The sequence below is a fragment of the Temnothorax americanus genome, unplaced genomic scaffold (genome assembly GCF_048541705.1).
Source record: "Temnothorax americanus isolate GAGA-0224 unplaced genomic scaffold, ASM4854170v1 Scaffold43, whole genome shotgun sequence".
Lineage (NCBI taxonomy): Eukaryota > Metazoa > Arthropoda > Insecta > Hymenoptera > Formicidae > Temnothorax > Temnothorax americanus.
In genome coordinates this window covers 328,092-342,777 of record NW_027509581.1, presented here as the reverse complement: position 1 = coordinate 342,777, position 14,686 = coordinate 328,092, and the positions used below count along the sequence as shown (strand labels likewise).

Sequence of the window (14,686 nt, the reverse complement as noted above, 5' to 3'; positions counted from 1 at the left end):
ACCGCCCCTTGCACCTTTACCCGGATCCCGGATCCACTTAAATCGAAGCATGCACCGAGTTACCGGATCGCGAGCGTGGGGAGGACCCAACTGTAGAATCTTCCGACCAATAGCAACGCCAGGGTTTCACTTTCTCACCCCCGTGTCCCAGTCTCCGCGAACCAATCGGGTGAAGCGTGCCGGTCTCGTGGTGGAGTGAGAATGGCGCTTCCACCCCCAAAATGGCTGCGAAATCGCGCAGGCATTAGGCAGCCCGTTCAAAATAAACGGGCGGATTAATTCAAGGGGGTCGCGGGAGCGGCGTGGAGGGTACGCGAGCGCGTATCACCCCCTTTCGACATGCAGACTCTCGATACGTGTGTCTCCACCCCCGCGATAGTTGGCGGCGGCGATAAGGATGACGAGAGATGGTACTGGGGTTCGGAGACCAGGTTTCCGGTTAGCCGCAGTGGCCGTCGGCGACGCAGAATGACGCCGAGCGTCCGTACGATAGCATGAAAGTCGCGGATTTTTTTGCGGCGCGAGTGTGTTCACACAATCCGTGCTGAACTGTCGCCGATTATTACCGTCGCTTCGTCAGGGAGAATACAATTTCAATAAACAATCGTGAACGTTGCGAGTGCATCGCTTCTTCGACGGTGATGATGCAGGAGCACAAATCTTTCCTGATCAGAGATCTTCTAGGGGATGTATTGGCTGATCGAGTTCAAGGTATCTTCACCACCAAAACACATAGCGAAGCGGACAAAAATCGTATGAAGGATAATCAACGCGAGATAATAGATATTGATGATAACAATGTGTGGTCTTAATGTCGGGATGCATTAATCATTTCCTAATTATAAGAAGTGATCGATCTCTTCCGTACGAATCGCAAAAATTACCGAGATTAACTGAACAATTATTACATTGAAACACATAACCATTACATTTTATCTTTCTAAACGTATAGGATGTTTCCTAAGTAAGTACAAAAATTTGATGCGGACATTCTTATTTTAGGAAAAAAAGCTCTTATAAACATGCCCTAAACTGCTTTGTTTTCAAAATACAGGATGTCAAAGTTGTGAAAAAAATATGGGAAAAAGGTTTAAAGACATTTTTGGTACGCGTTACATGTCGTATTAAGAATCATTTTCCAGTACCGATTTTCCAATACCGAAACATTTTTAGATCCACACCAGAGGCGTGCGTCTTTGACACCCTGTATTTTGAAAACAAAGCAGTTTAGGACATATGATTATAAAACCTTTTCTTCCTAAAATGAGCCACGGAATATTCCCTTCAATTTTTTTGTACTTACTTATTAGGAAACATCCTGTATAATATGTATTTTTATAAGAATATCATAAATTCTCATCATCCCTCGAAGAAAAAACTTTGAAATAAGTACGATTACTCTAATATTGTTGCCATATAATAGATGGAATGGAATAGGTTGGAAATTACAAAAATATTATAGATAAATAATTCAAGTAAACTTCTATAACAAAAATAAATTGAATTATTATACAATTTTTTTATTCAATCTTTTAGACAAAGGTTAAAACGAAATAGCTTTAACCAAACATAAAACACATAAAATTATATACTATTTTAATATACATTAGAAAAATTTTTCATATATATAAATAATTATAAATTTATCCGTCTATGTTTTCTTTCTTTTGTATATTTTTTCCTCTTGTATAATCTCTGTTTGTACACAAGAATAATATAATAATAATAATAATTAAAAAATAATTAAAAAGATAAAAGTTATAAGCAGTAACCAATAGCATTTAGAATTTTTTTTCCGTTATTCTCGGACTCAGAATTTCCATATGCTTCGGCTTCTTTGTATGCACAGTCATTACTGATAGTATGATAACAATTATTGATGGTTATTAATACAACCATCGATTATTAATATAAGTAATCTGCCTTGCACATCATTGTTAATCTAACCTCACTATCGGTTTTCATTGTTAAACACATTCTTTTTTTAAATTTTTTCTTGCGTAATATTTTCGTTTCAACAATCAACAATCAACAATCAACAATCGTGATGACATCGATGTATCTTCGATATCACTCATTATCTCAAGTGTCTCAAAACTACAATTATGACCACCTATAATTAAGAAGACAATTTGTACAAGACAATTCAGAAAAACTGACACAATTATTAATTATGCGTATAAATTGTATATTATATACTACACGCAAATTTTATCTTGGAGAAAACTAGGTAAATGTCAGGATTAAATTCTGGACCTATCAGGGTATTTAAAGCTATAGATTATCCAATCCAGGCCCTATAGTTTTATATCTAATTTGGGAAAAATCTGTCAGTAGCAATCTAGAACCCATGTAGATTTTCCCGACTATTCTTTATCTAGGTAAAATCAAGATAAATTTCTAAGGCGTATTCTGGACCTAGACGGATATTCCAAACTAGATTTTTCTATCCAGGCCCTATACTTAATTTCGGCAAATAGAGGCAGATTTCTACCTGGGTAAATTTCTTGAATTTCTTAATTTCCATCAGGAGGTCGATTATGTATCTTGAAACGAGGTGAAAATTACAAAAGTGAGGAAATTTACTAGAGTATCTATGATTTTATTTGTTGTAATCTGTAAAACTAGTAAATTTGTTCACTTTTAATTTTCACTTTGTTTCAATAAGATACATAGTCGATTCTCAGAAGATAAAATATCATCGACGAGTCCGATTATTCTAAAAAAGGAAACAGTTCTCATGCATATGGAATTTTTCGATTTATGTAAAGCTCTGCCAAACGAACGTATTTTCAAACAAAAATTTTTTTTAAATTTTTATGCAGATTTTTATTCTTGTATAAATTTCAAACAAAAAGTTATCTGGTTATTAATTATAAAATTATTCTAAATTAAAAAAATTAAAATCCAGGAGGAGGGGCATATATGTCCATTCTTGCCCCTACTCATGGGCGCTCATAATAAACATAATTTTTTTAAGTATAAGATCATCACGCAATAGAGCATTTTTTTAAAGCGTATTTTGTCGCAAATTGCATGTTGATATCATTAATATGTAGTTTAGGAAGTACGCAGTTGAAGAAATAGGTTTCGAGAAAAGCACATTTAAAGTTTCAATTCTTGTTATTTATTAAATAACAAAAGTTATTCTTAACTTACTTTTAGCTATTCGTAGGGGCATGTAATAAGATTTCTGTAATAAGTACAACTTTCTCGTGCCCAAAAAATCTTCTGCATAGCTACCTGAAGCTATAGCGTGTTGCACCTAGCCATCGGCATCATGAATGTGGTGTGCATCTATTTTCTCACACACTATTAAATTTGTGGTATCAAATTATACACAATATGAATCATTTTTAACCATTCCTATAGTAGTCCAAGAGCTCGGAGCCAAAAAAGTCTCTGAAATGACAAAAGCTAGTTTTTTGATAGTCGATTACAGTACTGGTGTACATGAATATGCTCTGCTCTGGTCAGTCAAGCAATCATTGGGACAGGTGTCACAGGTAAGCTGTCAAACATATGTCGCGATTAACGAGTGCATAAAATGAATTGACAAAGACTGAAAGTTTTTCTGCAGGTTACACATTGCATATAAAGAAGAATTATCTTAGTCAGTCAGCTGTGTGTTAGGACGGGGGTGGTCAGTCAGGCCCGAGCATGTATGAAAAAATAATAATGTGCTACTCATTTACAAAGTCTAAAAAAATTCTTATAGGTACTTTATACAATATCAAACATAAAAAAAGTAGTCAGTCAACTATTCGATAGGACCACGCCCGTCAGTCAGCGTAAAAAAGTGTGAACATTGTGCGCGCGCGATTGGTACGGCGGGCAGCGGCTCCCTCTTGTCTTGTTTATTATTTAACATTATTCTTATTAATTTTTTAATATAATCATCATAAAATAAATATGAAGCAATTTAAGTAACTAAAAAAGTTTTTATTATACATCCAAGTTACTTTATAATTTACAAAATTTTATTCCAAAGAATCAAATTTATTATCGGAATAATCTATATCATTGCTGTATTCTTCTTCATTATAAAGACTATGTTCCGATGTTTCGGATTGAGAATCTAAAAAATAAATTTAAATTTAATATATTCTCTCTCTCTCTCTCTCTCTCTCTCTCTTTCTCAAAGATAATAGATTTTTATAATTATATACCTGTATCTTCCAACGGTGGTTGAATTACGACGTCATTAATGAATTGAGGTAATTGATCTCCTTTGAACCAATTAAATTCATATGAATTATAGATATTTTTCCACCCATAATCGGTGGGAGACAATTTAGTAGGGATTTTACGATGTGCATTCCGTCAAATTTTTGTAATGTATAGGACGCCCTTAAACATTGTTCCATCAATTCAGATTGACACGGTGGCAAACTTGATAAATCAACGTTTTTAATTTTAATTTGAAAGGAGTCATTAACGACATCTGTACATTTGTATGTTTTTGAAAATATAACGAATCGTGCTTCATTAACGGATTTGAACTTTTTCAAACTCTAAAATCCCTATACTGAATTGTCTCCCACCGATTATGGGTAAAAAATATCAATAATTCATATGAATTTAATTGGTTCAAAGGAGATCAATTACCTCAATTCATTAATGACGTCGTAATTCAACCACCGTTGGAAGATACAGGTATATAATTTATATTTATATAAAAATCTATTATCTTTGAGAAGATAATATATTAAATTTAAATTTATTTTTTAGATTTTCAATCCGAAACATCGGAACATTGTAACTATAATGAAGAAGAATACAGCAATGATATAGATTATTCTGATAATGAATTTGATTCTTTGAAATACAATTTTGTAAATTATAAATAAAAGTAACTTGGATGTATAATAAAAATTTTTTTACTTACTTAAATTACTTAATATTTATTTTATGATGATTATATTAAAAAATTAATAAGAATAATGTTAAATAATAAACAAGACAAGAGGGAGCCGCCGCCCGCCGCGGCGCCGTACCGATCGCGCGCGCACAATGTTCACACTTTTTTACGCTGACTGACGGGGGTTGTCCTATCGAATGGTTGACTGACTACTTTTTTTTATGTTTGATATCGTATAAAGTACCTATAAGAATTTTTTTAGATTTTGTAAATGAGTTGCACATTATTATTTTTTCATACATGCTCCGGGCCTGACTGATCACCCCCGTCCTAACACACAGCTAACTGACTAAGATAATTCTCCTTTATATGCAATGTGTAACCTGCAGAAAAACTTTCAATTTTTGTCAATTCATTTTATGCACTCGTTAATCACGACATGTTTGACAGCTCACCTGTGACACCTGTCCCAATGATTGCTTGACCGACCAGAGCATATTCATGTATGTATGTACAAGTACTGTAATCGACTATCAAAAAACTAGCTTTTGTCATTTCAGAGACTTTTTTGGCTCCGAGCTCTCCGTCTATAGGTCGTCACTGCTCCTACTCAACATGTCGTTAATTTAACTAAAACAATGTTAATTTAACTAAATCAATGGAGCTAAAATAATACTTTTTTGTGTTAAAATAATAAATTTTGACATGCATGGTAGTTAAAAATAACAAAATGTTATTTAAACCAAAGTATTGGTTTAAATTTAATAATATTTAATAGTGCAATGCTAATATTTATATAAATTATCTCCATTATTTATATTCATGATCTTTAAAATCTGTAGTAAACCTGTGCGATTGTCATTAAATATAATTGTAACAAAATATAGCGTAAAAAAATATGTGAGTGTGTGTGTATAAAATTGCAGCAAGGCAAGCTGTAATTTTTTACAATTGCTGGTATCGCTCAATCCTCGGAATAACTATATATCTTCTAATGTCTTCTATACAATAACATTAAGGCTTTCATTATTATTTTTATTTAAATCGTCCAAAACATTATTTTAGTATAGATCTTTGTTGCTTAATTTTACATAAATTAACTTGATTGTATATAAAATGTTTATAAAGTTTTTTTACATAGACGCTGTGCTCTGTTCGACAAGCGAAAAAAGACTGAACATTCAAATTTTTCTAGCGCTTTCGGTATAACCGTTTTTGTACTTTTACTCAAAAAACTTTAGGACGTGTTATAAGAATACAATAAAAAAAATATTTCTCGCAATAATTATTATTAATAATGCATCAAGACACGTTGGTAACTCGCTTTGAACATAACCTGATAAAACATTTTCCATATAAATATACATAAAATATATGAAATATGTCCATATATGCGGTTTCTATCTTTTATATTATTTCTGTTTGTACATATAGGAAAAATAAGAAAGAAGTTTAAAACTAATTAAAAGGACAATTTTTGTATAATTGTTTCTTTTATAAAAAGTAAAGTTTGGACAAATTAGAAAAAATTACCCATATAAGCATATAATATATAAATGTAATAATCGTGTATATAAAATATGATTATATACAAAATATTGTATAATCGGATCGCAATTTTAATTTTTATAAAAAAAATAATGCAAAAGTTATTTTTCTAATTATTCTTTTTATACATATATACAATGCCCCATTTTAAACAATCACTCCCAAAATTTTTATTTTTTTCAATTTTAGAGAAAAAATGTTTCAGACAAAAGTTGTACGGTCTGGAGGGGATCGAACAATTGATGATGAAATCAATTTTCAGCAAAATTTATTTTTCAATTTTTACCCCTTTTTTGATTGCGTATTTTCCGAGACTCTACAATCATATTCTCCACAAATTCTTAATAAAAATATTATTAACTTTTACAGGTCTTTGGAAACGTTCCAACTGCTACAAAATTTTATCAAAAATAGAGGTATTCCATTAAAAAAATTGAAGGTGACTTTTACGTGACATTGAAAAATAGATTTTGCCGAAAATTGATTTCACGATTATTTGTCGCTTTCCAGACCGTACAACAGTTGTCTGAAACATTTTCATCTAAAATTGAAAAAAAAAATTAAAAATTTTGTGGATAATTGTTTAAAATGGATACCCTGTATATAAACAGAGATTATACAAGCGAAAGAAAACATATTTTATACATATTTATGTATAATTTTACATAAAAATTTTTTTATTACAAACTTCGTTAATTTTTTTCATTTTGACGTGAATCTCATCAAAACAATTTTAAAAGTATACATATTATGTGTTAAAATAAAAAAAGATCGATTTTTATCCTTTTATACTAGTTTAACCTCTTAATTTCGCGAGGCGATAATTATTATTTTTTCCACGCAAACATTTCCGAACACGTGACAGATCGTCAGAATTCTCGTTAGAAAATGGATCCCATGGTGCGATTCTATTATTTAAATGCGGACGCAGAGCCACCGGGGGTGACGAACCCTCTTGGAGGTGGTACCCCATTAAGAACAATTCTACAGATGGTTCGAGGTGCCGAAAGATTCGTTAGGGCTCGTTAGTCTCGGGGTTTTTATCGAAGGTTATTACCCCCTAGTGCGCCGTTACAAATCTATTGGCTAATTCTCAGAGGACGTAGCAGGTTTCGGTAATTGAGATAGTTTGCTCTCTAACCGAGATCGATCAAGATCGATTGAGGTTTGCTGGATTATTATTTCGGTAATAGACTTTGCCCGACCGACCGAATCCATTGATTGGATCAGCCAGAAAATTATAGTTATTAATATATAGCAAAGAAACGTGTTGTCTCCTAGAATATGTTTCTCTATAGATATGTAGTTAACGCAGTCAATAACATCTATACAGATAAAAATATATTTTATTTTTTTATATAAATAATCCAGTAACTTGAAATCCTGTCTTACGTTGAATTAACGGAAGAAAATAAAAATTAGTGATACAAAATTGGAGATTTCAAAATGTATAATTTATCTTGTACTACAACTTGAATTATTGCAAAGAACGTTAAAAAATATATTCTGTCGGATTAGTTAATGTCTAATAAATTATTATCTAATCATCGGGAAATTATTCCTAAGAATATAAGTCTTACAAAAACATGTTGCAGAGGACTCGGAGGATGATTCGGCGGTCCATTCGGATTCCGAGGACACCATCGATCCTGGCAGCAGCCCCTGCACGCGTCTAGGAAGTCCACCACCGGCGCTCTCGCCGTCGCCCAGTCCGGCAACTACGTCTGGAAAATCTTGCGGAGTGATCGCTAACAATGCACCGCCGACCGGTAGGAAACCACGGAGACGACGAACCGCATTCACTCACGCTCAGCTGGCTTACCTCGAGAGGAAGTTCCGTTGTCAGAAATATCTCAGCGTGGCGGACCGCAGCGACGTCGCCGACGCTCTATCGCTCTCGGAGACTCAAGTGAAGACTTGGTATCAAAACCGAAGGTAGAGGAAAATTTATCGTAGCACAGAGAATAAGATCAGCAGAGGTAAGAGGGACAGCTTTGCACACCACGATTTCGTTGCAGGACGAAGTGGAAGCGGCAGAATCAGCTGCGATTGGAACAGCTGCGTCATCAAGCTACCGTCGAGAAGGACCTTTTGGTACGCAGTGTGGGCCTCCATCACGGTAGCATAGACGCTTATTGTTCGCCGTACAATTCGCAATCGCAGACCAGCCATCCGCCACCACCGCCACCGCCGCCAGCACCATCCACCGCTTCCACGGCGGCGTTTCTTTCAACGGCGGCCGCGCTCTTCCGAAATGTCACCTACGTCCACGGCTGTCCCCTCTAACACCGTAATCTCGAAAGTCTCGAGATCGTTTCCAGAAAATCGAGAAATTTAACTCAGAGCTCCGAAGAAACATTTCGACGAACTACTTGTGCTGTGAGTGTTAACACAGTGTTTCAAAACTCTTCGATTCATTCTTCATTATTTCGGAGTTTCTCAAAGGACGAAGGGTAACCTGATTTTGGCTGCGCTGATAGAACCTTTCTTATGCGTGTTTTCTTATATTTTTTAATGTACTGAATCATTACCAAACGTTTATTTCAAGCTGATATGATGGGAAAATATAGGATGGGAAATCACATTCAAAGTAGCAGATTTGTAAAAATCTGAATAAAAACTCAAAATTATATAACTTTTTTTTACCCTTCTTTTCTCCTCCTCCTACTACACCCCACCCCCTCTACTCTTACTTAACTTAATATCACTCGTTCCAATATTAAAAAACTAGCCCAATTTATCACTCAACCTAACCTAACCCAACATAACCAAATCTACCCAAAATTGCCCCAAACTAATCCATTCCCCACCTCATTTTTCTTCGTGTCCCTTCGTTTCTCTTCGCCTTCACTGTCTTTCTCTCTCTCTCCTTTTTTCTCACACACACATTTTCTCTCCCTACATATATTTATTCAAAGTGTAAAAAATTCGTGCAAAAATATGTTTCTTGGAAATAATTAAGAGATGTACATCTTACATACATTTTTAAAAATAATAACTCGGGGGAAAAATAGATTTGGTCTTTGTTTGATTAATAAATGTGTAATAATTCTACATCGGAAAATAATTGAGTTATCCACCACGCATACATTTTCGAGATATATACAAAAAAAAATGGATTTAAGATATTTAAGAAAAAAGATTGTTTTATTTTCTAAAACTTAGACTGACATAGACTGAGGTGCTGAGATTATGTCGCAGAGAAAAGTGCGTTGCTCTGGTTATTTTATGTTAGAATGGATGATTAGTTATAAGTAAGAGTGAAGGAGATGGGGTGGGAGATAGTAGGAAGAGAAAGAAAGGATAAGAAAATGTTATATATTTTAAAGTTTTTGTTCAAATTTTTACAAATTTATTACTTTAAATGCAGTTTTTCGCTATTTTTCCATCATATTAGCTTGAAATAAACGGTTTAATTGATAATGATACAGCATATTAAAAAATATAAGAAAACGTGCGTAAGAAAGGTTCCATCAGCGCGGCTAATACTTTATCCATCGTCCTTTTAGCAAATTAGTTGGAAAGATTTGCATTAACAAATCGCTTTATACAGCAACCAATGAGTAAGAGAAACGTTTGTATATTACTGTTCTTTCCTTTTTGTTGCGTTATATCTTTCTTATAATGTTATGTTTAAAATATGGATATTGACCTTGTTCAAAGATTTTTTTGATTTAATGATAAGAGAGATAAATGAATGACCATAAACTATAATTATCCTACGTTAATTATACATCTGCATACGGTTAAATTTCAGCATGTTGAGTGTTACAGACACTTTTTTACTAAAAAAATTCTGTAGTCGTTTTTTCCACCTTTCCTCTTGTATACCAGGTGTTAAAAATGAGGATCAAATAAGGATGTAAATATGTAATTACAGAGTTTCAGTAGTTTTAACAGTTTATCTTTCACATACCGAATTTAGTGAAATATTCAACATTAATATTTTACGTCTTCTTGAATGAATGGCAGAATTTCCATAATCGATATTATACTGTAATAATGTTACAACATCATTATAATATGTCACCATATAGATGCGATATTAATACTTCATTTAGAAGATAAATGAAAAGAGCAGCTGTTTTGTCGAAAGAAAAAATATGCGCTGCAACTTGGTAATATAAATTGAAACCAGAGGTTTTATTGACGATTAATAATTTAGTAACAAATTTTATTCGTAGATACTTTAGCGTCTTAGTGTAATATCTTGATGTGCGGGTGAAAGTATTATTATTAATTATATATCCAATGTGCAATGTTCGAGCACGTACGCAAGGCAAGCGTTATTATCCCCAATAATTTAGTTAATTATTGTTATTCGTCGTCGATAATAATCTATCGAATAATTTTTCCAAAACAGAACGTTATTTGTAGATAAATAAATTATTATTAAAACCCATCAAAGCCGTTCGATAACATACGCTCAGTCTTTACTCACACACGCTTGAAACTTTTATACTTTTCGCTTCGATTAAAGCTGATCCAGACAAAGGCAAAGCACAAAGCGTTTAGATACATTTATTCGTTATTATTTTACATTTTTATCTTTCTTTTGTCAGTGGATAATTTCTTGTAACTAAAATGCACACGTGGCAATGGGCACGTGGCCAAGCACGAATAATTGGTTGAAACTGATACATGTCGAGTGGTTCGACGGTGCTCGTGCGGACTGGAATTGGCTTGTGTTGCGGATCTAATTGCATGGAAACAACGAGAGAATGTGCAACAATTGATGCGCGTGTCATGATGACTTTACGAAGAAGTTACTCGCACTAATAAAAAAAGCAACTACTACAAGATATATGGATAATTTATTTATTAGACAAAAATCGCTATAATATCCGAAAAATTGAAGGAAAATGCATTCAAGAAAATCGAAGTGCTAAAAGAATTTGCATTTGTTATGTATTTCGAGCGTTAAGCAATTGCTATTACATTTGTTTTGCAAAACTAAACAAAAAGAAGAAAATTCTGATAGATTTACGTTAAAAATAGAACACCATTTTCATGGTTTAAAAAAAAGTTCAGTTCTTAATATTGATTTCTTGAAAAGCCTTACGCGGTTTCAATTTATATAATTAAATTTTACATATTTTTGTAATCATATATGTTTCCTTTAAATACAATTGACAATTGACTAAATAAATTTACATTTAATATGTTAGAATAATGTCATCCGTTATAAATAATTAAAATTGTTTTGTTCTTGAACGAAATATTGTAGAAACGAATACATTATGGTTTCACCATTCGATTCTGTTTCTTTCCCAGGAGCATTGCAATGAGGGAAGAAAATAAGACAATAGGAAGAATACTTCCGAGTATATTCAGAATGAAATAAACTTCGAATCGATCTCTCCATATGCTCGACGTAAAAGAAGTATGACCTTTCTACTCTGAACGTGAAATCATATGGATGATGAAGTCTCGCACTCCTCGTTTTATTCCTATACTCTATTATTCGATCTTTATGCGATATGTGTTTTCTCAGGAAATAAAAAGACGCCGGGATTCTACTCGTAGTTTACATTTTAGTACGATGAATCGTATCACGGCACTAGTTTCTCAGACAATCAGCGAATTTCGGTCATCGTAACTTGCGCTTAATATAATCGTTGTCTCTAATAACTCGAAACATCGAATTTTAATATTATCGAATTAAAAAACTTGGCGAATTTTTTATAAGTACAGAATTTACAACAGTTGTACAATAAAGTATATGTAAAAATTCACTTGATTAATTTCAAGTATAAGAATTTCTATGATAAGAATAATATAAATTTTATAATATACACCTGTATGGCCGGTGTTCTAGTCCGTTCTTATTTGACCGTCTTAAGCGATGTCTTAAGATGCTAATACGGCACTGTGATTGGTTTATGACATCTTAAGATTGTACTTAAGTTAAGACAATCTTAAATATAAGAACCTAGCTGATATTACGTATATAATCACGCTTTTAAGTTTTAAGATATCAATCTCTCTAAAAAATCTTTAAAAAATCTTAAGAAAATTTTTTAAAAAATATGGAAGTTTTCATCGGAAACGCGCATGTTAATACTTTTATCTATCTCCATAGTTCAATATGCAATCATCTTTATCAAGAGCCGAGGGGGAATTCCAACCGAGATACGTGAGGCAAGTGGCGTTCGGCCACGTGCGTATTGTATCGCGACGAATAGCCACGCACACGCGTGTGCATACGTGCGTAAGCCCATGTTGGCACTTGGGCACGTGCTTCTTATTCCTCCTTGGCTGGCTTCGTGTCTCCATAGTGCATTGTTAAATACTTCGCCGTGAGGGACGACCCACCGTACGTGCGCGGGAAAGAAATTCTTCGGCCTGTTTCGTATATATGCAGACTCCTTTGCATTCTCGATCGAGCGTTGCATAATCCTTTTGTTGCTCGCCAACCCCGTGAACTGTGATTATTAAACTGAACTAATAGAATATTCATTACACGCCTCTTGTTTTTGCCACAGAACTCTTGCCAGAGACGACGAATTAGTTCCCTCATTTAGATTTTAATTCACGTACGTATATATAGGCGAGCCGATAACCATTAGAGAGCGTAGGCAGCAGCAAGAAACGTGAAAAAAAGCGATCCGCGGGAGCTTCTATTCTTTATAGAGCAGAAAGCAGCGAAGTAATTGCGGGAGAAAAATCTGGTATATTGATTTCTCTCTCTTTCCTTGTGCCTCTTCTCTCTTGATGAAAGGCAAAAGCCAGAAGTAAAAAAGGTCGGCGGCCTCGGGTCGGTCGGGAAAAGAAGGCGAGAAGGGTGATAACGGGCGATGGCCTGGCGGAGGAGCATGCAGGGATAAGGAGGCAAAACTGAGTGTAACGAAGCTCTGACTTTTTAATTGGAATATATTCAAAAAGCGGTATGCCTTTTCACCGCGATGTGCCGTGAATACGACCTGAATCAACGCGGATTCCACCGGGCTCGCTGTGGATCAACTAGGAATTTCTCGATTTCCGGGAATCGCACGCGCGGAGTGACACAGAAAAGACACAGCGTCTCATTCCCCCCCCCCTTTCTTTTTCTCGCGTTATGCTCGAACGATTGAATGGCGCGTCTCAATGACGATGTAAAATATGCTAAATGAAAGCCGGGTTTTTTAAGTCTATTCGTAAATAGAGACCATTGCCTCGATAATTGCACGTTCTACAAACGTGCGTGAGGATGACGATTAATGAATCGTGTCACCAACGTTTGAAAATTATATATACGATTTCAGAATTGAAAAAATTCACCCGGATAACCAAATCTGTCGAGAACAGATTTTGGAAGTGCCTGTTGCAAACTTTGTCGATAAAATGCCAGCAGAAATATAAGAATATCTACTAATAGAATATAATATAGCATACTGACTGCAGAAACTGAGCAAAATCTGCCGCTTTGTAATTGTTTAAATGTTTACGCAACGATGAATCAGATAAATATACACTGCTAAATATACACACATAAATATATATACTGATAAATATATACTGCTCGGTTTCTGCCGACAAAATATGAGTTTAATGCGAACACAGATGATATCGAATTTGTTGCGATAGGTATCTGAGCAAATCTGCTTCCATCAATCTATTGTCGCATCACAGGCAGTTTGCTTGCTGGACAGTTACGAATGTTATAATTTACTAATGATAAATCATTTTGATTATTATTTTTCTCATTAAAACAATTGCACAAAGTACCTTTTCTGAAGATAGTTATGAAACATCAGATTACTATTGTAAGAAACCGCGAGCGATGGCTATTCCTTCAGGAAGACGGCGCGCGGCACAGCCCGCGGCGAATCGAGCTTAATGGGCTGTTTGCTTGCAAATTGTGCTACCGCTAAAGGGCAGCAAACAATTCACGACTCATTTTAACTTCAACATTTCAATCCCGAGAGCCGACAGACCCTTCTTGCGGGCGTCGCATTTACATAATTGTCTCTTGTGCTCCGTTTCTTTTTCAAGTGAACCGCTTTTCTCTTATTGTTCATTTTCCGTAAATTTTAAGGATCCAAGAAGCAATAAAACTTTATATATCGCTTGTAATAAACAATTAAGAATTCTGCCTTAACTATAAAATCTTTATTTATATAAAAGAAGAGTTAGCATTTTCTTATTAACATTTTATAAATAATTTCATCACATACAGAATAAGAATTAACGTTTATTGGATTTTTTAACTATTATGTCATATCACACTATTTACTGTAGCTATAAATATTAATATTCTTTTACGAAAATTTTACAAAAAGTAGTTCAAATTATGTA

At 34.2% G+C, this 14,686-nt stretch overlaps 1 protein-coding gene across 1 annotated transcript; it reads left to right on the top strand.

The window, feature by feature from the left end:
• The first annotated feature begins 287 nt into the window (after window positions 1–287).
• LOC143903096 (uncharacterized) lies at window positions 288–14,550 on the top strand. The gene is made up of 3 exons (XM_077416487.1): window positions 288–711; window positions 8,005–8,344; window positions 8,428–14,550. Exons 1-3 carry the CDS (start codon window positions 642–644, stop codon window positions 8,693–8,695), a joined length of 678 nt encoding a protein of 225 aa, XP_077272613.1. The 5' UTR covers window positions 288–641; the 3' UTR covers window positions 8,696–14,550.
• The last annotated feature ends 136 nt before the right edge of the window (window positions 14,551–14,686 follow it).

What these genes read in the sequence shown, in the direction of transcription:
- LOC143903096 (XM_077416487.1), top strand. Translation starts at nt 642, where the DNA reads ATGATGCAGGAGCACAAATCTTTCCTGATCAGAGATCTTCTAGGGGAT. An exon ending in ATTGGCTGATCGAGTTCAAG is followed by an intron (nt 712 to 8,004) that starts GTATCTTCACCA and finishes AACATGTTGCAG; the next exon opens with AGGACTCGGAGGATGATTCG. An exon ending in ACTTGGTATCAAAACCGAAG is followed by an intron (nt 8,345 to 8,427) that starts GTAGAGGAAAAT and finishes ATTTCGTTGCAG; the next exon opens with GACGAAGTGGAAGCGGCAGA.